Source organism: Clinocottus analis, unplaced genomic scaffold (assembly GCF_023055335.1).
Source record: "Clinocottus analis isolate CAN_PGR_092001 unplaced genomic scaffold, fCliAna1.0.p SCAF_10, whole genome shotgun sequence".
Lineage (NCBI taxonomy): Eukaryota > Metazoa > Chordata > Actinopteri > Perciformes > Cottidae > Clinocottus > Clinocottus analis.
The window spans coordinates 4,387,169-4,412,316 of record NW_027175821.1 but is presented as its reverse complement, the minus strand read 5'-3'; the positions used below and the strand labels follow the sequence as shown (position 1 = coordinate 4,412,316).

The 25,148-nt window shown below is 44.9% G+C and overlaps 1 protein-coding gene across 3 annotated transcripts in view; it reads left to right on the top strand.

Annotated features, from left to right (window-relative positions):
- Positions 1-25,148, top strand: part of tenm1 (teneurin transmembrane protein 1) — a 165,157-nt gene that overhangs the window by 66,111 nt on the left and 73,898 nt on the right. For all 3 annotated transcript variants that reach the window (XM_068583575.1, XM_068583566.1, XM_068583583.1), the window contains 2 exons: positions 10,561-10,734; positions 22,632-22,834. In XM_068583575.1, the coding sequence (XP_068439676.1) occupies positions 10,561-10,734; positions 22,632-22,834 (377 nt within the window). The remainder of the gene's footprint in view (positions 1-10,560; positions 10,735-22,631; positions 22,835-25,148) is intronic.

Below are 25,148 nucleotides of genomic sequence, written 5' to 3'. Positions count from 1 at the left end.
GAAAGTAGCTGGTGTTTGCCCAAAGAGTTGCTTGATTTCTTGCACTTTTATACATATTTACATACACTGTACATCTTTTAAAAGCACTCAAGGGCTCTGAAAAGTTTTTCCAAATCTTGTGACCAAGTAGCAAACACTGGAGGAGAGCAGAGGAGTGTGGAGTTGAGGGCGGATGGATGCTGCATTTTTATAGCGGGTACATGTTTTCTTTTTTTTTAAACGGTGATATTATTAGATGATAGGTTCACTTTAGGCGAAGAGTATGTGAGGAAAAACTTTGATGCATTACCGCAGATCAGGCAGCGGCAGGTCGCCCACCATTGGAGACAGTTATTATGGAAGATGATGCGCCCGGACCTCATCTCAGATGTATACTCGAGTCACAGTAGATTAAGACTCACCGCAGAATCAAAAACCAATTCTAAGACTCGGTCAGATGTTTGGACTCGCCGCGGGAAAAGCAAAAAAATTACATTATTGATGGATGACTTCCATTTCGACGCTGCAGGTTCATAGGGAGCCGGTGCCGTGCGCGCCGCCGACTCACTGTCTGTCACTCCGTCGCGGCCCACTGGGACACTTGAATAGATCGGAGCCGTCATTATTGTTATTGTTAGTAACCTCTACTTTCCTGCAATGATGTGTCAAAATGTCCACTGTGGAAAAAGACCTGTCGTCTTGGTGACAAGTGAACAAAAACTGTGCATCACTTAGAGTATCAGAACTGTGTTGTCCCCTTGACAAGACAACGACCGGCGTCCTCGATCCGTCGATTAGAAAACACATTCCTGGCCGTGCAGGGTCCCCGAGAGGAGATGTCGTGTAAACGGCGTCTCGGATTGAGGCCGCCGTTGTCGAGAGGTAGTGGTGGCTGCCGTTGCCTCAATGGTTTAACCACAGGTCTTACTGGAGACAAGTGTACTTAGTTTCACAGTATGTATTGTCGTATTCCTCACCCCGACTGTCAAACATAAGGGCTTCTTTGGTCCGAGGCTGGTAATGATCCAGCACCGCTTCCTCACTTGCCATACAGCCAGCGAGCTCTGTCCATCTTCAGCATCAGTGCTCCTGGCTCTCGTTGCAGTGTTTCAGTAAACACACTATAGCATCTTCCCTGGGAATAGAGGTGAAAAAACATTGGTATATGTTATATATATATATATTGGTGGTTGGAGCGTTTTTTCTTCTTCTTCCTTTTAGCTAAAAGTGCCCGCAGTAAATCAGGACTTTGCTGCTGTAGCTATTACGAACATTTCAACTACAGAGTATCAGAAATAGGACAGTATTTCATATTTTATAAAACTTTTTTTTTCCAAAAGAATCAGATTTGGTTCTTTATGTGCAAAGTAATTAAGGAAGAGTCCCAACAGAAAGATGGGGTGCAGGGAACAAAGAAGCGAAGCCTTTTTCAACAAAGCCATGTGGAAGAAAAGACCAAAATACGAGGATGGTCCCAAGTCGACAGTGAATTGGAAAAGCTTGAAATGTGCTGATTCACTCCACTGAAGATCTTCCACTTTTATTCAGTCTGAGCTGTGCCCTGAGTGCAATCAGTCAGCACAGTCTGCAGGCCATCGCGCACATACTGTACTTTGCGAAGGCTGCACTGAGTAGGAAGAAACGCTTTCACAAGACTCCTCAAACATTTAGCGACATCAGTCCCTGAAGATATGCGGTAGGCGGTAAAGAGCACAATCCAATGAATGCAAAATTGTGAAAAACTACCAAGCTGAGATGATAATGGCCTCAGTGGACAGAAACCGGATTGCAATTTGGTGCGATTGAGCGAAGGAAGGGGGGGGGGGGGTGTCCAAATGGTGGCCGACTCCGACGATGGCGGTCCGCATGAAGCCACTGCAAGGTTCTCGGAGAGCCGGTGGTCGTCTGGTTCGCCCGGAATCAGCGGCGGCCCTCTTTCTCGTGCAAGGAAGGGCAATTGGCAACCAATTATCTACTCAGCAGCAATGCTGAGCGGGTGAGATTGGCTGCTGCAACCTGTTTCCAGTCCGGTCTGGGAACTGTAACCCTTTCTATTCGGAGCTCGGCAGAGTTGAGTCGGAACACAAAAACAAGAAAATGCTGTCACACGCGCTGTGACTCAATCACAGTGCGCCGTCGTGTATTTTCCTTTATTTTCTTTGTCTCAACAGATGTTTTTAATCTGTTCCATAATTATAGCTCACACTGAGCGGGCTTTTCACCTTGACTCACGATGTGTGTGTTCTTGTCTGTGGGTGATGTGTGTGTGTGTGTGTGTGCACTCTACATGCAAGGGCTCATTATTTTCAGTTTCTAGTTTATACATTTTTGTTGTGTTTTTGTTATTGTAACACCAGATTATTAAAATTATTGTTTTAATATTTTTATTTTCTTCCATGTTTGCTCCGTAACCAGCAACACATTTGTGTTTCGTCCTCATTTTTCTCTTCACTTTCTATTCGTTGGAAGCCTTTTCCTGATCTTGTTTACTGTAAAGTGGGGTGTTCAGTGTTATTGCAGAAAAGAAAACAACATATTTGGGGTGCATGAGGACAGAAATTTATGGTGGAAAAAACTGCTCCTTTGACAAAATGTCGGTTGAAAATCTGTAAAAAAAAAAACAAACAACAAACAGTGCCCCTTACATGCCTGTGTGTGTGTGTGTGTGTGTGTGTGTGTGTGTGTGCACATGAAAGTGTGTGGGTAACTTTGTGATAAGGACCGTGTGTGTGTGTGTGTGTGTGTGTGTGTGTGTGTGTGTGTGTGTGTGTGTGTGTCCTCCTCACCCCCAGCTTCTTTCAGCCATGCTGCTTCATGCCTCATTGGGGTCTGTATTGATTGGTCCAGCTTCTCTTTGTTTTCGGTCCTCTATTTCGGTCGTCTGATTCAGCTCTGAGAAACCCGCTGGCCTTTGCTAAAACTGCCCTAACAGCTGCAGGAGCCTTTGGTAAAATTGCTTTAAATGGCTAGACTTGGTCAGAAAGCTCTGAATAGCGAGCGAGCCCTTTTGGTAAAATGTCTCCAGAAGGTCAGAGAGGCTGCAATGAAAACAGCCTCGATAGTTCAACAGGCAAGTACATGCTCTTACTCCGCGTCCAACTCAGACACATTTTATTGTTTTATTTTTTTTATATCTCATCCCCCTCAATGTTACTCACGCATACTCACAAAAAAAACGCACGGAAATGGAGTATATGTATGTGACTGAACGGCAGCTTTGAGTCGCTGCTCCTTTTTTTTCTGCAGTTGTTTTAGCTCTCAGTGCCGGAGGGGGATCTAACATGGCGCCGCTCCCCTCCTCATTTAACACTATTCTGTCTGTTGTAACATGAGTCAGCTTTCAGTAAAGGACCAGATCAGTAAGACAGCGAGTGGGAGACAGACAGACAGTGAGGGAGAGAGAACGAAAGAGAGAGAGAGAGAGGTGGTGGTTTGGGGGGGCCTCTGACAGGAAGAGAGAGTGGGCGTGATTAGAAATGAAAGAACAACAGAGAGACGCAGGAAGCAGATCTGTGTACTTGGTGCGCTGTCGCTACCGTGACTAACTAGATGACAGTGACGGCGAGTGTCGCTGGTATATACACACCCGGATACACAGCAAATCTCATCACTCAAAGAAGTGTGTCACCACCTCCTCTCTGCCTTTATCCCTCTGTCTGTCATTTCATCCCTTTTTTTTTCTCATCCAAAACAGGACTTCCCATTTCCAGATTAGCAAGGTCACACCGACGACCGGTCCTGAGGTTTACATCAGACGAGACACTGTGCAGTGCCCTTGCCGCACACACGCACACACACACTTGTACACAAGTAAATGTCAGCAAACTCTTACACACACACACACACACACACACACACACACACACACACACACACACACACACACACACACACACACATAAACAGTGATGACAGTGGTATTAGTAGCTTTCAAGGGGGTTTGTGGAGGGCAGTAAGGGAAACACTTTAGCGCCTCTCGTCTGTCAGAGTGGAGCGAGGGCCGACGTGGTGAAAAAAAAGGCGGGAGGGCAGACGCTCTCAGTCTCTACTCTAACGCTGACTTAGACACCGATTTGTTTTATTGTCTCTGAAGTCCCTCTCCTTCACTCTCCTTCACACTTGTTTGCCCCATTTGTCTCTCTGCTCCTTTTTTTTGTTGTTGACTACCTTCTCTCCACCTCCTTGCGTCTTTTTTATCTCTCCCCCCCTCCTGCCCTTCCTCCTCTCTCTGCGTTTCTTTCACCCATCCCTCAGAAGTTGCAGCTTAGCTAGAGGCTGACACAGCCATGCAGAACTCGGGATGAGAAATTGCTTTCACTGTACATGCTAAACTACACGCTAAATCGACAGCCTGATGCTCTTGAATGCGCTCGCTGCCGGGCTGTAGTCTTTGGTAGTCAGAGTGTAGTTGACGGGCATTTGCGATGTTGCACGAGCGAAGAGAACTTGGCAATCCAGCTTGGTTGTGTTTCCGCTCGCGTGAGAGTATTGATAAATCATTTTTAACCGACTGCGGTGTTACCTCGGCTGTAATAGCTATCGATAAGACAGTATATTCACAGTCAATCTCACCCATTGTGTCCTGCAGCCCAACTCGGCACTGTTACAAACACCAGATAACGGCATGCAGTGTAACGCAGGCATTTAACGGGAATGCACACACACACACACACACACACACACACATACACACACACACACACACACACACACACACACACACACACACACACACACACACACAATTTCCTTTCTCCATCTCCTACTCTTTCTCCCACCACGAGTGTGAAACCTAATCATCACTGGAGCCCGCAATCATTTCTATCTAATCTGGAGACCCACACATGCCTGACGTCGACAACAATAGTGGCAGCAACTGCAGCCGCAACTGCGAGCTTGTGCTATCTCTTCTACCACCTCCTCAAAAAATACAACAAAAAAAAAGTCACAGAAACCTGCCCGTCTGGAGCGAGCATTAGAAAGAATTTACTGATTCAGGGTCGCCATTTATTACAATCGCAGAGAAAAAAGGACGAAGATACGGCTTGCCATCCGTACGCCTTTTGCATTCCAGCTGTTTGTGAACAAGAAGCGCAATGGAGAGGCTGTTATCACGACGGGCCTTGCTAACTTCATCCGCAAATTTCCACCAGCTCGGATCCTTCTGTTCTCCTATTTCTCCCCCATAGTAGTTTAAGTAAGCCCGAGGAAGCCACATCAAGCGCGCCTCTCTCCCCGACTACTTAACTGCCTCAGTCCCTCTCCCCTACGCCCCGCGCCGTTCTCCTCAGCCCGCCACGTCTTGAGCGCACATCTCGGCGGGGAAGCCGACAGCGAGTGTTCGGCACCGAAACCCCTCCCCACCCCCTTCACAGCTGTGCCGTCCTATTACCTCTGGCAGTCATCTCACTGTCACACTGATCAATGATTCATGCGCGGCGAGGGTTTCGGCCTGTTCGCTCGCTGCACTGCTGCTCGCTGTCGCCATTCTGCCGCCGCCACTGCTGCTGCTGCCGCTCCCATTATAATGACTGGACTCACTCTGAGTCGCTCTCTTTCTCTCTCTCCCTCTTCCCCCCCCCCAACGTGTGATGAGGTCTCTGTGTTTTTTTTTTTTGGAGAGCGGTGAGAAAGATGGACACTAGAGAGAGAGATGGATAGGCAGAAAGAAAAGCGAGTGAGAGTGAAGGTTCACGCTGAGCGCATGCTGCTGGCATAACTGACTGCGTGCTGTGTGTGTGTGTGTGTGTGTGTGTGTGTGTGTGTGTGTGTGTGTGTGTGTGTGTGTGTGTGTGTGTGTGTGTGTGTGTGTGTGTGTGTAGTGGGCCACGCAAAGGGATCAAAAATTTATGAAATCCTATAAACCGAGAAGTGAGGGGAACCGCTGATTCTTGAGGTCTATCTTTATTTATTTTTTTGGGCGACTGAACATTCTCATTTTAGATTTTTATTTTAATGATGTTGTGAATGTTCCCAATTACGGAAACACCCGGCGTACCGGTGGCCAAGTGGTCGAGACGCGAGCCGCATAACTGCAACGTCCCCAGTTTCACTTCACCTGGGGACTTGTTATACACTCTTCCTTTCCCGTCGGTTTCCATATAATCAGCTGGCCAATAAATATCTTCGTCTTAAACTAAGGAACAAACTAGAGCTTTCTGAACACGTTAATGATACCCTGCTAGGTTTATTATCATCAGTTTGGATTATTCCAACTTGTGATTGTGAGAAATCGTGTTTTGTACAACAGATGGCTCTAAATACTACAATACCCATAATCCCGAATTAAATCCGTTGCTAAAAAAGAAGTCAGTGGCGAGAATCAGAGCTGCAGCAAATTCAATGCTGCATGTTCCACAGTTGCTTAATTCATTTAACTCTAACCCAGAAGGAGACACAAAATCCACTTAACGGCGCCGGTCGACATTTTGTGAAATATAAATGTTGTTTTGTTTCTAACCTAGTTTTGATACCTTCAGTATTTTGAGTTATTCTGTTTGCATACTGCATGTTCTTCCCCCCCAAAAAAGAAGACATTTTATTGTAAATACGCTTTTGTCTTTGACCCCATCAGCCATCGGCCTGACGGCGGATGAGCCTCTGGGGGCGAATATATCCGTGGAACCGGTTTGTATTCAAGCCAAGCGTTCTGCGTGCTGCTCGCTTGTTTTTACGCTCCGATTAGCAATTTTGAGAGACCTGTACAGAATCTGGACATCCTTGTACATTTGACCTTTTTCTCAAACCGGAGGAACACTAACGCAGTTTCTCATTTGACATTTAGCTCTCTGGCTTTTTTTCCGGCAACTTTATATCTCATGACAACAGTGACATCTCAGGAAAATCTTCACGTTTGCATAACAAAAAGCAATTAAGTAGACCTTGAGTTAGGATTGTTTTAGATTATTATTCTTTCTTTTTTGCCAATTTAAAAAAAAAAAAAACCTTCACCTTCAGCAGTTGCTCATCGTTTGTGCCCATTCAACAGTTTCAAGCCTTGGAAGAGCTCCAACTGCCTGCTACCCCCAGCTGTCGAATGAGACTCTCGGCTGCAGAATCCTGGACGTCCTTGCTTTTGGCTCCATAAGTACTCCGTTTTTTAAATACCCAGAATTAACTTGGTCAAGTGAAGAACAACAAACATGCCATCGCTGCTCTTAATATTGCAGCGAGGACATCAGCTCCTCGAAAGCACAAGAGCATGCACACAAACTTGCACTCTCCTCATCACGCGCCCAGGTCCTTATCCCTCCTTGCCTTAGTGTCTGTGTGTGTTTGTGTGTGTGTGTTTGTGCTCTGTGGCCCTAGATGCTAAGTGTTCCAGCAAAAGGTCAACAGCCATAAAACAAGAGAGCGGGATAGACCGAGAGAGAGGCTGATGAGCAGGAGCAGGATAAGTAGGGGTCTGAGGGGCTTTTGAGGAGGTCTGGAGTGGTGAGAAGGAGAAGTGAGGACTGTCGCTGCAGAGTTATTACTGGAGAGGCTAACACTTGGCTGACGTAGGTGTGTGTGGGGTGGGAGGAAAGGGCGGGGGAGGGGGGAGGGAGAAAACCAATCCAGACGAGAGGACGTGAGGAGAGAATGGAGCACGAGAGTCCGAATGGCGGAAATGTCTAATGTCTCCGTTTAGGAAAAACTTGTTGAGCTTCTCCGAGCACTCTCGCGGACTAATTTCCGAAACTATGATGGGTTGTTTCACTCCACCGCGTATTACAACGCAAGCACAAACGCCGGTGAAGCTTACGAACCTACATTTGTAGCTGCGACACTATATTTCATGTTTAATTATCTCGGCCAATGCGTAAGTCTGGCAGGAGATTACGTGTCCGGTCTTGTGGGCGTGCGTGAATGCGTATCCCCCCCACACACATCCCTCCCACTGGACCCATTAGCATTCCATGTATTCATTTGTAACTGTATGCTGAAGGAAAGACAGCCGGTAGGTAGGGGCCGCGATAGTTCAGCTGCTATAGCTTCTGATCGCCGCAGAGAGGCCTCAGACCTGGCACGCACCACGCCTGGCATTCCTGACCTATGTTTCCATCAACACATGCATGTGCTTTTGGCTCAAGGGTGTCACTATGTGTGGGTAGCAAGTCTGCGGTTGTAGTTTACAGTTTACCCACGATTAAACACTGCAAAAAACACTCCTAAATACCCGAGCAGACTCTGTGTCGCGCTTCCCGACTGCTGAGAAAAAAAGTGAAGTTAAAAGAGTTTCAAAAAAAACAAAAAAACCCGAGGACCGGGCCAGAGAGCAGCACACTGTGGTTGCAAAATGTAAATGAATATACGTATTCATTGCCCCTTTTATTGGCCATCAACACCGTGTTTACGCGAATATATTGTCGTAAAATAAAAGAAATAGACTGGACTCGTTAAATGCTTCAGGTCTCGGTAACGCCCACGAGACGCAGATACGAGCCTGCATACATCAAAACAGGAGCAAGTCGTGCTAGTGTAAAAAAAAAAGGTGTTTGCGGTCAAGTAGTAGGGGGGGAACGTGGTTTGTATTGATTCATTTGCAGACACACCTGTCAGAGCTGCGCTGTACTCTGAACTTTTTTCTTGTTCCAATAGAAGAGACTTGACAATGGGATGTAGTCTAAAGGGAATCTCCTCTGGATTGTCTTTAAATCTCGTAGCGGCGTAAACAAAATGTCATCTTCAACATGTGCGCTTTCGCTCCACCTGCCCGCTTCTTCTACCACCAGCCTGCTAAAGACGGAGTACTGACGTACCAGACAACCAGAAGGGACGTTGACGGAGACTAAACCCAGGAAATTGATTGTGCAATTCTTGAGTTTACTTCTCCCCCCCTCCCTGTCTCCCTCATCACCAGAATGAGTCATCACAACACACACACACACACACACACACACACACACACACACACATGCATCTTTCTAAAAATGAAAATAAGGAAACTACAATGACGGGAAAATAACTAAATTGAAAATAAAAAAAAGAAACTTCACATTGATGGTGAAGACTCTGCGCGCATCCGTGTCTGGTCTCGTCACAGGCTGACAGTTCAATTAGTCTGAACTAAATGATGCATGGCGGCTCCCTCGTGGTCTCAGTCGTCGCAGTGTTCTGCAGAGAAGAGCTCATATTGTGCATGAGCAGATAACTCGCCCAACCAGCGGCAAAGCGGCTAGTCTGGGGGTTCAAATGTATGATGTATTCAAATGCTGATCCCCATGGATGGCAGGGTGGCACACAGGACCAACATTGGCATTAACTCTCTAAGCCAATCGAAGCTTTGCTTTGCAGAGGAAGTGTTTCCTTCTTCTTCTTCTTCTTCTTCTTCTTCTTCTTCTTCTTCTTCTTCTTCTTCTTCTTCTTCTTCCAGTGCTTCTGCAACATAAAGTAACCTTAAAATGTCTTTGAACTACCTGGAGTTTTAATTAGGTATTCTTCATCAGTTGGGGAGGCAGGATGTGCAGGCAAGCATGTAAGTGTGAGGGCGCACACACACACACACACACACACAGACACACACACACGCGCGTTAAAACTATCGGCAAGTACATTTCACGCACTTCCATGCGAGCTTCGCCGCACCCCCCCCCCGTGCGTCTGTGTTGGTCACGCTGTTTAATCGCAGATTTTGTTTTTTCTTAAGCAGCCATTTTGTGTCGAGCGCCGGCACGCGCATGTCAAGTGCTGTTTCTGGGTGTCGGCAATCGGCAGACAGAAGACAGACAGCGGAGATGTTTGAAGTCGTTAGAAGTTCCTTACCTTGATCTGCATTCAGCAGCCATCCTCTGACTGCCACCAGCGCATAGTAACTTTGTGATTTGAGGCTTTGCTTTTGTTTGATGTTCCGAATGTGTCAGAGGAGAGAAAACCTGCAATGATTTATTGCGTTTGCTTTGTTCCCCCTCACATCGGCGAAGGGGCATTAACTTTTTTTTTTTTAAAGCTAAAAAAACTAAAGCAGCAGCGGCGGCGGCGTACAATCACACATGAGTGGAACCCGGTGATTGGTCAGAGGAAGGTGAATGTTTTACCAAACATTTTATTGACAGCCTTGCAAGGCGCTAATTAATTTCCTTAATGGCCAGGTGTTAGTTGTTTTTTTATTTAACGGCGTGCCGGATTGTTGTCCCAGTAAACAGTTTTATGGGTGGGAGGGGATATCCAGTATCCTCCCATCCTCCCATACCCTTTGTTGTTTAAAAGGCCCATATGGATTGTGAATCGGCAGCAGCTTTCAAAGCATCATTAGTCATGCATAAAAGACTGTGTTAGCGCTTTAATACCAGCCCTGGGCTCAGGCTCTGAAGATCTGCCTTAATTGCCCACCGCTGCCACGTTTGGTGTTCACGTAGGCATGTGGACGTGAACGTGTTAAGAGTTTGTGTGTGTGTGTGTGTCTGTGTGTGTGTTCTGTGTGTATTTACTAATTGTCCACCGCCTTGACGGGCACTATTAAGCACATAAAGTGAGTGAAAACTGTGAGATGAGCATTAAAGAAGGTTCGGACACACCTCCCTGCGTGCCTTGAATAATGATGTTTTCTTTCTGCCTTTTCACTTCCTTTGGCTGTTTGTGTGTGTGTGTGTGTGTGTGTAGCGGTCCACCTGTTAGGCCTGACCTGGCATCTGCGGCACGGCGAGAGCCAGCTGTATGAGAACGGCCTGAGCTCGGCGGATCATCAACAGGAGGACCGCAGCAAAACCCGGCCCACCAGCTCCATTCACCTGCTGGACACACTGAACCCGGAAAACACGCACGCCGGGGACAAAGGTGAGCCGACACAGCACATGTTATACAGTAGTTTGCCCTTTTTGTATGTTAAATCTATTGAATGAATATTGGCTTCAAGTATTTCAAACACTATGCTTGGCTCCTTTTTTTTTTTTTTAATTTAGTTTTAAAAATGGATGTGACATTTTTAAAGCAATAAGGGAAGTGTGCACTTACACCAGCGGGGGCCGATTCATAAAGCAAGAGTAATAGTACAACCGGGCTACTTTTAATTTATTTTCAGGAAATTCTGTTTCATGAAGGAGGTTTGAATAAGTCCGACACAAGTTACCATGAAAACGTTTCCCCCTGCTTCAGTCTGATCCTGGTCAGCCCGTTTTTTTTATTTTTTTTTTAAATCTGACTTCAGGCTTTTTGTAGTACATGTGAAATAATCACGTTTTGACATGAGCTGCCTTCTCTGCTTCATTAAAATCTGAGGTCACATCTTTTTCATTCTCAAGGGGCAACTTCCCAGATTTCACACATCAACGTGTGTGTGTGTGCTGGTCTCGGGAAGCACACCTGCATGTGTCGTTGTTATAAACAGTCGTTATCAACAGGTTTGTCGGATGAATCCTGTTTGTGTTGAAGGTGGAAAAAAAACATCGCATCTCTTCTTGACGCAAGCAGCTCGAGGCTACATTAGCCACTGTTAGCACAGCACGACGAAATCTCTGACAGAATTGTTGCCGGTTGAGTTGCATTGTGGATAATGTAAGTGCCAGGTTTTTGACGAGGGATGCATGAAGAAAGTGGAATCTGTTTTTTCATTAAAAAAAATACCAAAATAGTGCAATAGCAGTTCAATGCGAGTACTCCTTTAACCATCTGCACAGTGTTTAAGTCCACATATGTGTTTTAATTGCACTGCATTTAAAATGAAGCCAACTAAATATCTTTAAAGCCAACCTGTAGCCCCACGTGCAGACTTCAGCCAACACTTTTCTATTTTTAGTGTCTCTCCTAAATACATTTAAATTAACGGACGACCAGAAATCAGTCGATTAAAAATACATCAGGGCCAGACAGACGGCCTTTAAACGTTATTTCCATCTAATGGAGGCTTCCATGCCACTTTAACAGCACAAGTCATAGTTTCGAATGCCAATTACTTTGTTTTATAAAACAGGTTACTCGGTTATTAATCTTATTCCATATGGCATTATTGTTAAATGGTATGTTGTTGCATCTGATACATTTAAATACAATTTTATGTTGTATATTGTGTGTAACGTGTGATTTGAACCCAAACTGCATGGTGACAGTTCGAGCTAGCAGTGGATCTCAGCAGCACAGAGAGCATCTCCAGTTGTCACCGCTGGTTGACAACACGCTGCCAAAAGTGGTTTCGCTTTGCTCTTTGCTGTAATATGCATGTATTACATCCTTAATATGTGCTGCTCTGTGGCCCTGAGCGATGGATGTGATATTCTTCTCTGGGAATTGATGTGAAAAGTGCTGGAAGTCGAAGGTCTGCGTTCTCAAAGTCATGAAAGCTAACATTAACTATAGGTTATATAGCTTATAGGTTATGAAACCGGCTTTTTACTTTGAGCCACCTTAATTAAACATCAGTGAGCCAAGACAACATACACACACACACATACACACACACATTCACACACACACACACACACAGAGATGAGGGGCAGCTGGAAAACACACATCCGGTCACATACCGCTCTCATTTGTTCCATAGAATATTCCGCTCATTGTACTTCTGTTTTTCTCTTCCTGCAAACTTAATTAAATAGAAATCCTCAAAGGACACTCCACCGTTTTCGGCGACAGGATTTAATAGGAGCACAATTATTGAAATAGTAGGAAGACTCGAATTTCCTCTTGAAATGTAAATAGGAGCGTTTAAACATTATGATTGGAACATGTTGAGACTTTGTATCCATTGCCATGAATTCCAATCAGCCTCCTTTGCGCCGGGACTCCGCCTTGCATACATAACGCACCCGGCACAAAGAATGTTCCGATGCGATGGAGAGACATCAGTCTGGAGATCAGCCTTGAACTGATTACTCATTTATTAGAAAGGCTAGGTAATTGGTTAATCATGTTCCCTCTTAGCCAGTACGTGACTGGAATAGCCTTCCTCCACTCGGCCTTCTCTCAACTAGCCGGAGGAATTACTAACAGCAATTTAACCCCCGTGACATGGGACATTAATTGTGAGTGTTCCAGGTCATGGAGTCAGGCAGGACACGGCAACCTTCACGCCGAGGACCGGCTCTGATGGATATTACATAGGATGGCGTCGGAGCCCATGTTCAGCACTTATGCGGAGACTGTGCGAGCCAAACTGCAACCCGCTGCAATTCAGGCAACCTGGGACATCCCTACAGCAACTATTCTTGATGAATCCTCACATTCCCAAGGATTAACGCTCTCATCAGTAGCTAAATCCTCCGATAGAGCGTGCGGGGGTCACAGAATTCACTTCCGAGCGTTGCCTCCAAACAAATCCATTGTTTCAGCTCCGACTGCTGTACGCGCGCCGACCGGAAAGCTGGGAAATCAAAATGGGCAAAGCTAAGCCGTTGCTGCGGCGGGCTCAGATTAATAAAATTGGCGTGGTGGAGGTGGTCCCCAGGGGCGGAGGAGGGCCAGAGAGATTAGAGATTAGGCTGTAATCCAGTGTGGCAGATTATCACGTTCATCCTGCTGTACCATCACCTCTCACACCAAGAGACCACACAATCCCCGAGATTACACGGCGAGTGGGTGGCGAGGGGGGAGGTCTGCGGGGAATGGAAATGATGAACAACAACGGGGAGGAGGGAAGAGCGAGAGTAATGGGAGGAGAGGAATGATTGATGGGCACCAATCTACTTGAAGGATGTTTGCGATATCCATCATAAAAGTGGCACAAGCATTTGCTACTTTTACGGTGATAATTGCTTAACATTAAAATATAATAATTATTTTTCATCGTCGTTTCCATGACTCTAATCTGCAAAACAAAGAAATCGAACGGCATTCATTTCTTTTATTTTTATTATTATTATTATGGAATAAATGATTTTATTCTTGACGCGCGGCTGTAAACACAAGTTGCAACATAACATTGGGAGCATAAAGATAGCGGAGGAGATTGATTGGAGGATAGTTATCAGCTCCTGCTTGTTTCGATATAAACTGATGACACAGTGGGGGGAGATAAAACGAGCTCAGCGGAATGATTGGAAGGTAGTAATCTGCTTTGCATTCCTGTTCATGTATTTTTAGTGTTGTTGTTTTTATGTCGACTTCAATGCCACGAAGATAGGCTCCGCTCCGGCTTTTTTTTTTTGATTTGTCGGCTCCGCAATGAAAATCGGGGGATCCTGGAGCAGCAGAACCGTAATGTACCTTTCCGAGGAGGCCTGCAGCACGGCAGCAGCCGCTAATTGACACGTCGTGTCACCCGCGTATGGCTAGTGTCTTGTCAAGCCGCGCACGCGCCACGTTTTATGTTCTCCAGTGCTATCTCTCCTGCCGTTTCCCAGAGATCACCAGGAGCCCTTCTTAGTCCTCCACACATAAAAGCCTCTCTAATTAGTGCTACATTAATTGTCACTCACCCCATGATAATCAACCTCAGGCTGATGTGCGTGCACTCCGTCTTTCCCCTCCGCTTTCCTCTATTTCTATAACTGACATGCATGCCGGCACCCAAACATGCACACGCACACACACAGAGAAATTCCTCTGGTGCAGATGAAAGCAGAAGTGCCCAGAGAATAAATTTTCTGTCAGTGGATTCCCTGCCTTAATGAAGCACATTGAAGTTTGAGAATAATATTTCAGTCAACGCGGGCCGCCAGATGTATTAATGATACGAAGTGATACAAACTGACATACAGTAGAGCGGCATCTTGCCTCATTATAATGTGAGGATGATGAAATGTTGTGGAGCCTGTGGAACGCCATCTGAGGCCTACGCGATGAGCGCGTAAGGAAAAAAAAAAACCACGTGTACGAGAGGCGAGTTAGCGGCGAATTGTTTTCACTCTTCCCGGTGGCGTGGTCGGAAACGGCGAGCAGATGGATGGCATGTGACACAGACAGAAAGGAGGGCTCTTAAAGAGCACATCAATATTCTAGGCTGCGTGCAGGGAGAGTGGATGAGGGGAGAGAGGCTAAGCAGTGTGTGTGTGTGTGTGTGTGTATGTGTGTGTGTGTTTGTGTGTAAGAGAGCGTGTGCACAGAGGAGTGTGCATAATCGTATGCATGTATGTGGGAAAAGGAGACGTGTCTGTGGGAGACATGAGTGTGTGTGCAGGTGATGGACTGGTCCCTGTTACACCGGTCTCATTGATTTTCTCACGCTGGGTTACAGTCTCCGGATGTAACACACACACACACACACACACACACACACACACACACACATGCACGCCCAGAGAAAGTATAGATCACCCTGCTTGAGCGCCTCGAGTCGAGAAAGCCTCTCTGTCTGTCACTCAGCTCGCATTGAAGACGTCTCGGCCAAACAGGGCCGGAGGATTTAAACATAATTTCAAGGCGCAGTCGGTGTTGACGGTGCAGATGACACGTTTAACAGCGAGCAGACGTCTGAGAGTAGTTGATGATGTCTCGGGCTTTGACATCAAAGGCAAAAAAAAAAAAAAAAAAAAATCAAATAAATTCAAAGTCAATTTTTATATCTTCTTGGTAAACAGACGAGAAGTTCCTTTTTTGGTGAAAAATATACGATGCCAAAGTGTGACCGAAAGGGATTAGGCAGGATTTTTGATGTATTTGGTATTTTGCTTGTGTACTTTCATCTCATGCTACTTCATACAGATACTACAATTCCAAGTAAAACATTGGAATTTTTTTTTTTTTTACTACTGGTAAATGTAGTTACTAGTTATGTAACATGTCATGCAGCAATACCACAAAGGGTTTTAGATTGCGCCACATGAATGCATCAGTATTAACATAATGCAACATGTAATAATACATCTCTCTCATCCCTTTAAATATCCACAGAGACGCAACCATTGGCACCATTACTTGTGTGTACTTACACATTTTGACGTTTTTCATTGTACTATCTGCAGCCCTGATTTTTATTGAAATATGAAAGTCGTGTTCCTCTATGGAAACAATCATGGCTTCAAGAAGGGAGAACTAAAACATGTCTTCAGTGCACACAGTTACCGTGCCATGAATTATAAACATTTAAAAATAAATGCAAGTTGAATAACTTGGATAATGTATTAAATACAAATTGGCAAATCTAACAACGATAACGGCGGTATTGCGAGGATAAACGGTGTTGTTTTATCTATTGTTGGAAAAAACAAAAAAACATGCTTTTCAATTCCACCGGCAGGTTTTGGAGTTCAGAGGTTAATCTGAAGTGTGAACTATTCATCACGGTGAATGAAGGTGTTCACATAGATCCCCGTTTCAAATGATCCACAGCGGTACCAATTTATTTACAGAGCTTCAAACTATGCAGCATGTATAATACACATTAGCATAGTTATTTATTAACATATAAGGGATTAGTGACCGATGTGCCAAGTGCTACTATTTCTCTGTAACAGTTGTCTCTACACTGTTGGTCGAGGTCCCAAAACATGTTAAAGGAATCTCTTCAGAGCTGTTTTTATGTCTTGAACTACTAGATACTCCAGAGCTTTTAAAAAAAACAAACTCAAATGAATAAATCCAAGCAGGAATATTTCTTCTGTGGCATCATCATGACCTCGCTGAGGCCTCACATTGGGATTAAAACGTCAGCGTGTTGTGAACCTGTCACTCGTAGTGTGAAGGTGACTGAGAAAATACATGTTCAGGGGTGCTTCTAAGTGGAAAAGTATCAGCTGTTAAGAGCGAAATTTCGATCTTGAATGAAATTGGCGGCTTGGGTTTTCTAGCGAGCTACGCTTTCTCCTCCGTCCCCTCGTCCAACCCCGCAGGCCTCAACGCAGGACGACATCAGTACAAGCTTAGCAGAGGGGCAATTGAAAGAAGAAGAAGAAAAAAAGTGCTTCTTCAGTATGTCATTTCATACAACACATATTACAGGTGTAACCATGTAAGTGCACTCTGAGTGTCATGGAGGGAATGAGTGTGTGTGGACGGGCGGACTTGTCTGTCACGGCGACAGCCCCGGGGCCTGATGGTGGAAGGTGAGGACGAGAGAGTAATGGAAGGCCCCGAGGCCGAGAGCATTATCTTCTCCTGACTCTGACTGACACTCATTAGGCTGCACAGTGGAGAGAGGAGGCTGAAAAGCTTATTAAACCAACTGCTCAAAAGGCCCTTAATTGAATCCAAGTAATTATAGAGACCTTGCCCATTGTGATATTTTTATTCATCCTGCGGCAAACTCAATCTCTCTCGCATTTGGAACACTATTAATGTTGTCGGTGCAGACGTGTGCGAGATTGCGGCGCGCGCACGGGCCTACGCTTCGATATCGACTGGCTTGCACACACACACACACACACACACATACACGCACACGCGCACACGCACACACACACACACTCTGACACTGTTCCGGTCCCCCCAGACATGTCCCGTCACAAAGACCCCGGCTGCCCGGCTGTAGTCGGTTCTCGCTTCATTAGAATCTGAGGGATAATAACATTAATTGCAAAGACAGTTTAGTTCCTTTGAAAATAGATTACAGGTGTAATTGTTTTACCTGAATAACCCGCAGGCAAGAGAAATTAATTAGACCTTGTGTCCCAAGTCCTAATGTAGCTCATCTCTTTTGCTAGCCTGGCGAGCGCACACACACACGCAGGCACACACACGCAGGCACACACACACACACACACAGACACACACACCAGACAGACAACAGATGGACGAGCAACTCGCACTGACTTGTGGGGCGCTAACTCGTTCTCGCTGAAATGAACTTCGTTTGCCTCGTTGGTACGGTTTCTTTCGGCTGTATATGTAAGGTTAGCATGGTTTCAAAAGCTGAGCTTCTGATAAACCTGCTGATTGTTTAGGTCTGCTCAGGAAGCGATCTTCTAGCCGAATTGATCTGTATTTAATGCTGTGTGTGTATCAGCACGTCGTCACAGGCGTTTTTGCCTGATTGAGACTGCTGGTTTGTATCTAACTCGGTGTAGCTTATCGGTTCATTAAGATCATTAAAATGTTTGCACAAGTCATCCGGTACAGCCCCAGATTCTACCGTTATATATCTGTTAGTTACAGATCGGATCAGCACAAAAGAAAAAAAGAGAGCAAATATAACTTTTAAAGATCTATGATCACATTTTTTTTCCCTGTCAATACTAATTGCGATCACTGATGATCCATCTAATTGTTGGATTATAGCAGCTGTTCTACAAGGCCTGAAAATAAATTCCACCACTCTAATTTGTAAGTGTGTGTTCAATTCAAGTAATAAGGAAAAAAAGATTGTATTTTTATGGATCAAACAAAAATCTTGTCATTAGTAGTTTGAATGATGTATTATAATCTGCTGAGAGCTTCGTGGAAACACGTCATAATTCATTTCTATTATCTATTTATGTGACTAATTTTCCCCGAAACAGAGCCTGAACGCATCATAATGTAACTTAATCAACTGAACCCTTGTTTTCCTCGCGTCACTTTAAACACAGATTGGTTGTTTACAATGTTATGTTATCGGAGATCGGTGACTAAAAAAGCATTAATCACATATTTTACTGAATATTGGTGGATAACGATCGTCAGTAAAACCTTTTTTTCACACTGTGATGGTTAACGATGAACCGCATGATAATTATCCGACCCGTACGGACCACGTATCGACAGTTACACCACGACCTTTCCATCTGTGTGACCTCATGTTGGTTCCCATTGGTTCACGAGTAAAAAAAAGTCAGCGTGAACTGGAACCGGGCCAAAACTGAAATGCAACGATCTAAAATGTTTCCCTGTTGTGTTGATCAAATGAACCGAGCTGCAGGTGTGGAAACACCCTCAGATTCACCCGCTGTACAAGGAGGGAGCGACAATACAGGAGGACGCACTGCTTCTCGTCAGTTGGTCGATATACCGGCTGGTGTACTTCAATAGGGGGAGGTGTGTGTGTGTGTGTGTATGTCTGTGAGTGAAAGAGAGAGACAGAAAAAAAGAGGTAGACGTCATGTCTGTAGGGGAAGGGTAACATGTTTTGCTACTTTTCAATCATAAAGAATAACGTCATTTTAACAATTTTATTTTGTCCTATTCCCACCGCTCTCGACCGCTCCAGCTGTAGCCGAGACTGCAATGCATAGCGTTTGCGGGTCTGTAGTTCGGGATCGGTTAATTAAAGCATATTTCTTGGGGTTGAGCGTCGCGTATTGGCTCTCACGATGTGTCGAGTGGGTGCAGATATATTTAAAACTCCGATCGGTGCAGTCACTTCTTGACTCTCGAGTGTGAACATATCAGATTTGGCAGAAGTCAATTAGTTTGTTCGATAACAATGTTCTTTTTTATTTAATCATATAACTGCTGGCGCTGCAACGGCTTCAGGAGCTTGTTCTATTTTTTGGAAATCACATAAATATGGGCAGGTGTGCGCTAGTTGGCATCGAGTGCGTTGTTCTCATTTAAGTGTGCAATAAATAGGTTAAAGTGATTAAATGTGCTGCATCAAGCTTTTTTATGTTTTTTTAAATAATTAATATAGACTACCAGGTAGAAATGCACACGGCATTGTGGATTTAACTCATCTAAAGTAGACTTTCTTTTCCCAAATCAAACATTCGATAGGTCGAAGAGCGGATCGAACTTCAATGCTACATGGTAGTTTGTCATCAGAAATGGGAGAAGTTAAGACTTCCAATCCCACACCATCCAGATGTCTTGTGGCGTGATCGCATATAGTGTTGCATACAGTGGGCGACTCGTGTCAATGGAGGCATCAGCTTATTATGTTCACTCCGCACTGAAGAATAATTGGCTGAGGCAGAATCATTATTACACTGTACAGAACGCTGGTTCTAAGCAGACCTGCCCACTAATCCTCTATCATTTCCATCAAGGGCACGCTGTGCTTGATGGCAGACATGAAAAACACTTTCATCGCAACTTTAAACAACTGTATTTTAAAACATACCTTAATACATCTCTTTGCTTAACAACTTGCTGCCAACTAATGATGAAAAGCAAAGATTCATGCAATGCCATTTACGCTTTACTTTTTATTTTCATCTGCATTTTCTAGTTGCTTTTTACCCGTTTAATAAAGCCACAAGGCATCGAGGTGCGTATGAATGTTACCTCCCCGCTGGCACGGCGGCTTGTTTTTTTTTTCAGGCTCGTGTTGCTTTTGCCTGCCGAGGAGAATTAAACAAAGATCTTCCCGTTTTTGAACGAGAACCTTCAAAGAATGCTCTCAGGGTTTTTTTTTCCAGCTTTTTTTTTTTGGTCTGAGCTCCACGGGGGCATACGGTGCCGAGGGAGCGCATTGATTGACAGCAGTAATCTGAGCAGCTGGGGAGGCCTGGAGGAGCCCCGGTCACCATGCGATCCGTCTGGTTTGTGGGGGACTCCCAAAAATGCCTCGAACCGCCCGCCCTCTTATATTACTGGAGCTGCACTGGTGTGCTCCACTACAGAGGGAGAGGGAGGGAGAGAGAGAGGAAGAGGGAGAAAGAGAGAGAGAGAGGGAGAGGGAGGGAGGGAGGGAGGGAGAGAGGCAGGGAGGGAGAGAGAGAGAAAGAGAGAGAGAGAGAGAGAGATGCAAGGAGGTTTTTTCTCTCTTCTTTCTTGCATCAGCAGCTGTAACTTGACGCCGCTGCCTCCTCTTCCTCTTTGGACATGGTCCTCTCGTCTCATCTCGTCCCTTCTACAGTAATCTCCCCCCCTCCTCACCCTCACCCTCGCCACTCTGTCTCTGCCGCCCGTCCTCACGGCTGACCCGAGCGGCCGCTTTCTGTCGCCGAGTTGCGTCAGCCTCTGAGAGGCGCTGTACAGTAATTAGCATCAGGAGGACCTGCCTGCTCATCTGCCCGCCAGGCTGCCAGTCCGCCTGCTCGTCAACCCGCCCGCGAGCCTGCCAGTGTTCTGCCAACTGTCATGCCCTATTCATGTCCCATTCATCTATTGTTGAATAAAAGGCTGCGCTCCTCGGGACATCCATCCCTCTCGCTGGCCCTTTTCTTTTTTTCTCTTCTTCTTCTTTTTTTTTTTTTTTTGTGCGACGAGGCACAGGAGCGAGGATTAGCTGTAAAAGGAATCAACTGCAGAGGTAGACTCTGCAGGAATGCATGAATGCATACCGTAGTCCTGCCAAGCTGCTTTTATTCTGTTCGCTAGATGTTTTAGCGCAGGGGGACGATTTATGCTTCACACGGGACACCTGTCTCTTGTCTCTCTTTCATTGTAAACCATTTTGAACTCTCTTTTTGTTCTAACTCCCCTCTCATGTTTCCCTCGCTTTGTTTTTGTTTTGTTTTTTTCCCCACAGCTCGGTCTAGTTCAATCCATTAACCAATTAATCAATTTACTTTGTTTCCATCCAAATGAGCAGAAGAGATCAAGGAGATAGAGGATTAAAAAAAGGAAAGATCAAATGCTTTGCCTCTTATTGGGATGATGTTTGACTTTTTGTGAGGGTCTTTCTTGAAAGTTAGACAATTTTAGTCTAACGCCACGTCAGCAGCTGTGGGAGAACGTAAACAGGCAATTAGCTCAGAGTGCCAACATATTCACAGTGACAATGCTATTTGTTTCCCCCGTCTAATGTCTTAGCTTGGTGTGTTAGCATGCTAATGTTTGCTAATTAGCACAAAGTGAGAAAGCTGACGGGGAGATCATCAGTTGTGCCGGTATTTAGTCGATAAAAAACAAAACGATTTAACAAGTTGAAAGTCCGACCTGATGACTGACTTCTATAAAAAAGAGTCATCACAATATATTCTAATGGGGGATTTATATCCCCAGTCGGCCAACATGTGTGCGTGTGTATATATATATATATATATATATATATATATATATATATATATATATATATATATATATATATATATATATATATGCCTGTGGGTGGGCACGGGGGTTCGCTGTAATGGAGTGGTGAAGCTGCAGGCATTATAGACTGAGAGCATGCGGCCTTCACCATGAATCTGCCCCTAACTGTTCTTCTGCCTTTGTGGCCGTAACGATCGGCCGGCTCCCCTCTGTCACCATATTTTCTCCATCTTAGTTTAGAAGCAGAGATATATCTCTCCATAAAGGGCCCGACACAAAAGAGGGCTGGAGAGCCTCGCCCCTGCTCCCCGACGCAACACAAAAGGACTCCGGGCCTGGTTGGTTGATAAAGGCTCGTGGAGAGGAGGAGAGGAGCTGATGGCCAGGGGACTGTTGGAAAAGACCCTATTCTCTTCGCACACAAAGACATGCCCTCACTCAAGACGCTATCTCCGTGCTGTGACGCTGTTTGTGAATGCCTGCGTGCCCCTGCCTTCCCTTACTTTCTCCTCATCCACCTCTCTGTCTTCCTCCTTTTCACACACAAACACACACACACACACACACACACACACACACACACACACACTTCCTTTCTTGTTAGAAGATGCTAATATAGCACACGACAAAGCCCCAGTAGACAGCTCTCAGACAAAACACTTCCTTTCTAAAGCAGTTAATCTTTATGCAGAGCCTATCCCAAGGATTGCCAAAGCATGGTCTCTTGAAAAGCAGGATGTTTTCTTTTTTTCCACCGGCGCTCACTCATTCCCGTCTATTCAGTCTCCCTTTATTAGCAGACACTGATGTTTCAAGACATCGCGGGTTGGTTATTAATTGCTCCCTCTGATACCGAACAGCGCTCCCCTGTCTCACCTGACAGATCTGCAGGATGTGACTCAACAATATCAACCGTGTGTGTGTGTGTGTGTGATTTGTTTTTTCTTCTTCTTCTCCCCCTCGTGCAGAGAAATGGGTGCGAGGCCGGGCGATCGACCGCGGCGAGGTCGACGTCGGAACCCAGCAGAGCCAGGCGATCCCGCCGGGACTCTTTTGGAGGTTTCATATGACCGTGCACCGCCCGACCTACATCAAGTTCAACCTGTCCCTATCGCACAACGCGCTGCTCGGGGTCTACGGACGCAGGAATATACCGCCCACGCACACTCAGGTAGAGGAGGCTCCTCAATGTAGCACGCCGCTGTTCACCCAGACTGGGCTTGTTCACTGAAGTAGCACGTACCACATCCGCACTAATGCGGCGTTTCATCTCCGGTCTTTCATCCACACTGAACTGACTTCACAAAAATGTGATAACTGAAAACTTTTTTTTCAATCACGCACGTGGCTCGAGACTCGTTGTGTAAATTACATTTTGTAGAGATAATGTTATCTTTTTCGAGCAAAAAAATATATTCCTTTCTAAATAAATGTATTTGTCTTTTTTGATGTTATTCATACGCAGTCTCTCAACAACATCCCTGCTCTTCAGCGCTCTCAACTTTCCTGCAAGCTCACGCAGTCTCACTGTGTTGTATATAGCGCCGCAGCGGATCATTAGACTCATGTTTTCGGATCGGATCAGAGTCACGGATCAGATCAGCACGAAAGAATAAAACGGAGCAATCTAACTTTTAGAGATTTTTTTTTTTTTTTTTGCCAACGATTTTTTTTGCCACCACAAATTGACGATCAGTAATGATCCATATTGTTGTTTGGTTATAGCAGCTGCTCAACAAGGCTCCAGACTATCATTTATTTTTTGTCAGTAAACAATCAAAGTCAGTCAAAGACACACAATTAAATTGATAGGAAAATAAAAGACTGTATTTTTATGGATCAAAATATATCTTGTCATTAGTTTGAGTTATCATTGATTGGACTTTTGTGTAACTAGGTCATAATTCAGCTCTAATATCTATTTGTGTTGCTGTGAAAACATCTCCTTCAAACAACTGGATTCATTCAAGTTCATCACGAACTCTATATTTTAAGAAATCACATGTGAACACATCATGATAACATAATAATTGACCTCACAATACTAATTTTTCCCAAACAGAGTCTGAACGCATCATAATGTAATTTAACTGAGCCCTCGTTTTCCTCGTGTCCCTTTAAACACCGATTGGTTGTTTACAACGTAACAATATCAGAGACTGGTGACTTCAAAGGCATGATTCACATATTTTACTGAATATTGGCGGATAACGATCGTCAGTAAAACTTTATTTCACACTGTGATGGTTAACGATAAAATGCGTAATTAATCTGCGGTTAACATGCATGCTGCACGGCGAGGAGGGGGTCCGTCCGTACTCCACCGGTTGTTTAGTGTCGCACAATTTCAACCAATATGGAGATAAGAGTATGTCATTTCTGATTTCTTTCCAATCGGATGGCATGTTGAATTGGCTGTAATTATACAGGGAGAAGTTGAGGAATCGCTTTTGCTGAATTTAAATAATTTAGTTTGGTTCGTGAATTCGCAGTCAGACCTTAGCATCGGCAGATCGGCGTTCAGGTGCACATCAGCTCTGTACGTAAGTGAACGCATCATGACAGTGATTGTGAGTCTTCAGCGGTAGGTTCAGGGTGTTGCTGGTTCAATGTTGAGTTCAGTGCAAAACCAGGACCTTACTAGACACAGAAATATGGTTATTCCTGTAGCTCAGCAGCCTCCCTGCAGCAGAGCCACGATAGTTTCTGAGGTTTCTGCGAGGTTTTAACCAGGATGTAACCGTATGCATCATCACCACGGTGCTCTCAGACTGTATGCTTTAAGTAAGTTCAGTTTGAACATTTTAAAATAAAAAGAAACGTGTTCTTACATGTGCTTGAACACCTTTGTGTACCGGGGGAGAGGGGAAGTGCTGAAGGGAATGGCTAATAGACACAGCGCGAACACACGTCCGCCTTGCTACTGTGGAAGGTACCTCGACTGCAAATATAATTCCATAAACATATGCCTGCTCAGACAGGTCAGGGGTTGTGTAGCAGTGGGAAGAAAAAAAAGACAACTTCCTTTCACCCCTCACCCTGTCTGTGATCACCCATTTTAAATGCCAGTAAAGACAATCGTGCAACGCGGGTGTCAATAAACTGTATGCATGCTTGTTTTTGTCAGCACAAAAACAATTTGATCATCATCTGAGTGCAGTGGAGCAGGGATTGCTGTCTGGCTGGTAACATGGTAGCTATTTTTTTACACGGAAAATATGTAAATGATAATGATTTAATCTGGAGTTTTAACTGTATTAAAGCACAGTGTTAAAGATGATGGAAAACAGAGCTTAGCAGTCATCTGGCGTTGTGTCTTCCTCTTCTCCTACCAGATGTCAACTGAAGGGAGAGCAGGAGCATCATCTTTTGAAAACTACTGAAAAAGTGTGGCCTCGCGTCGTTTTTCGCAAATGAAAACAGACATTTCTGATTTCCTCAGCTCAGTGTAGATGAAATGACATGTTGCCAGAGACAATACACTC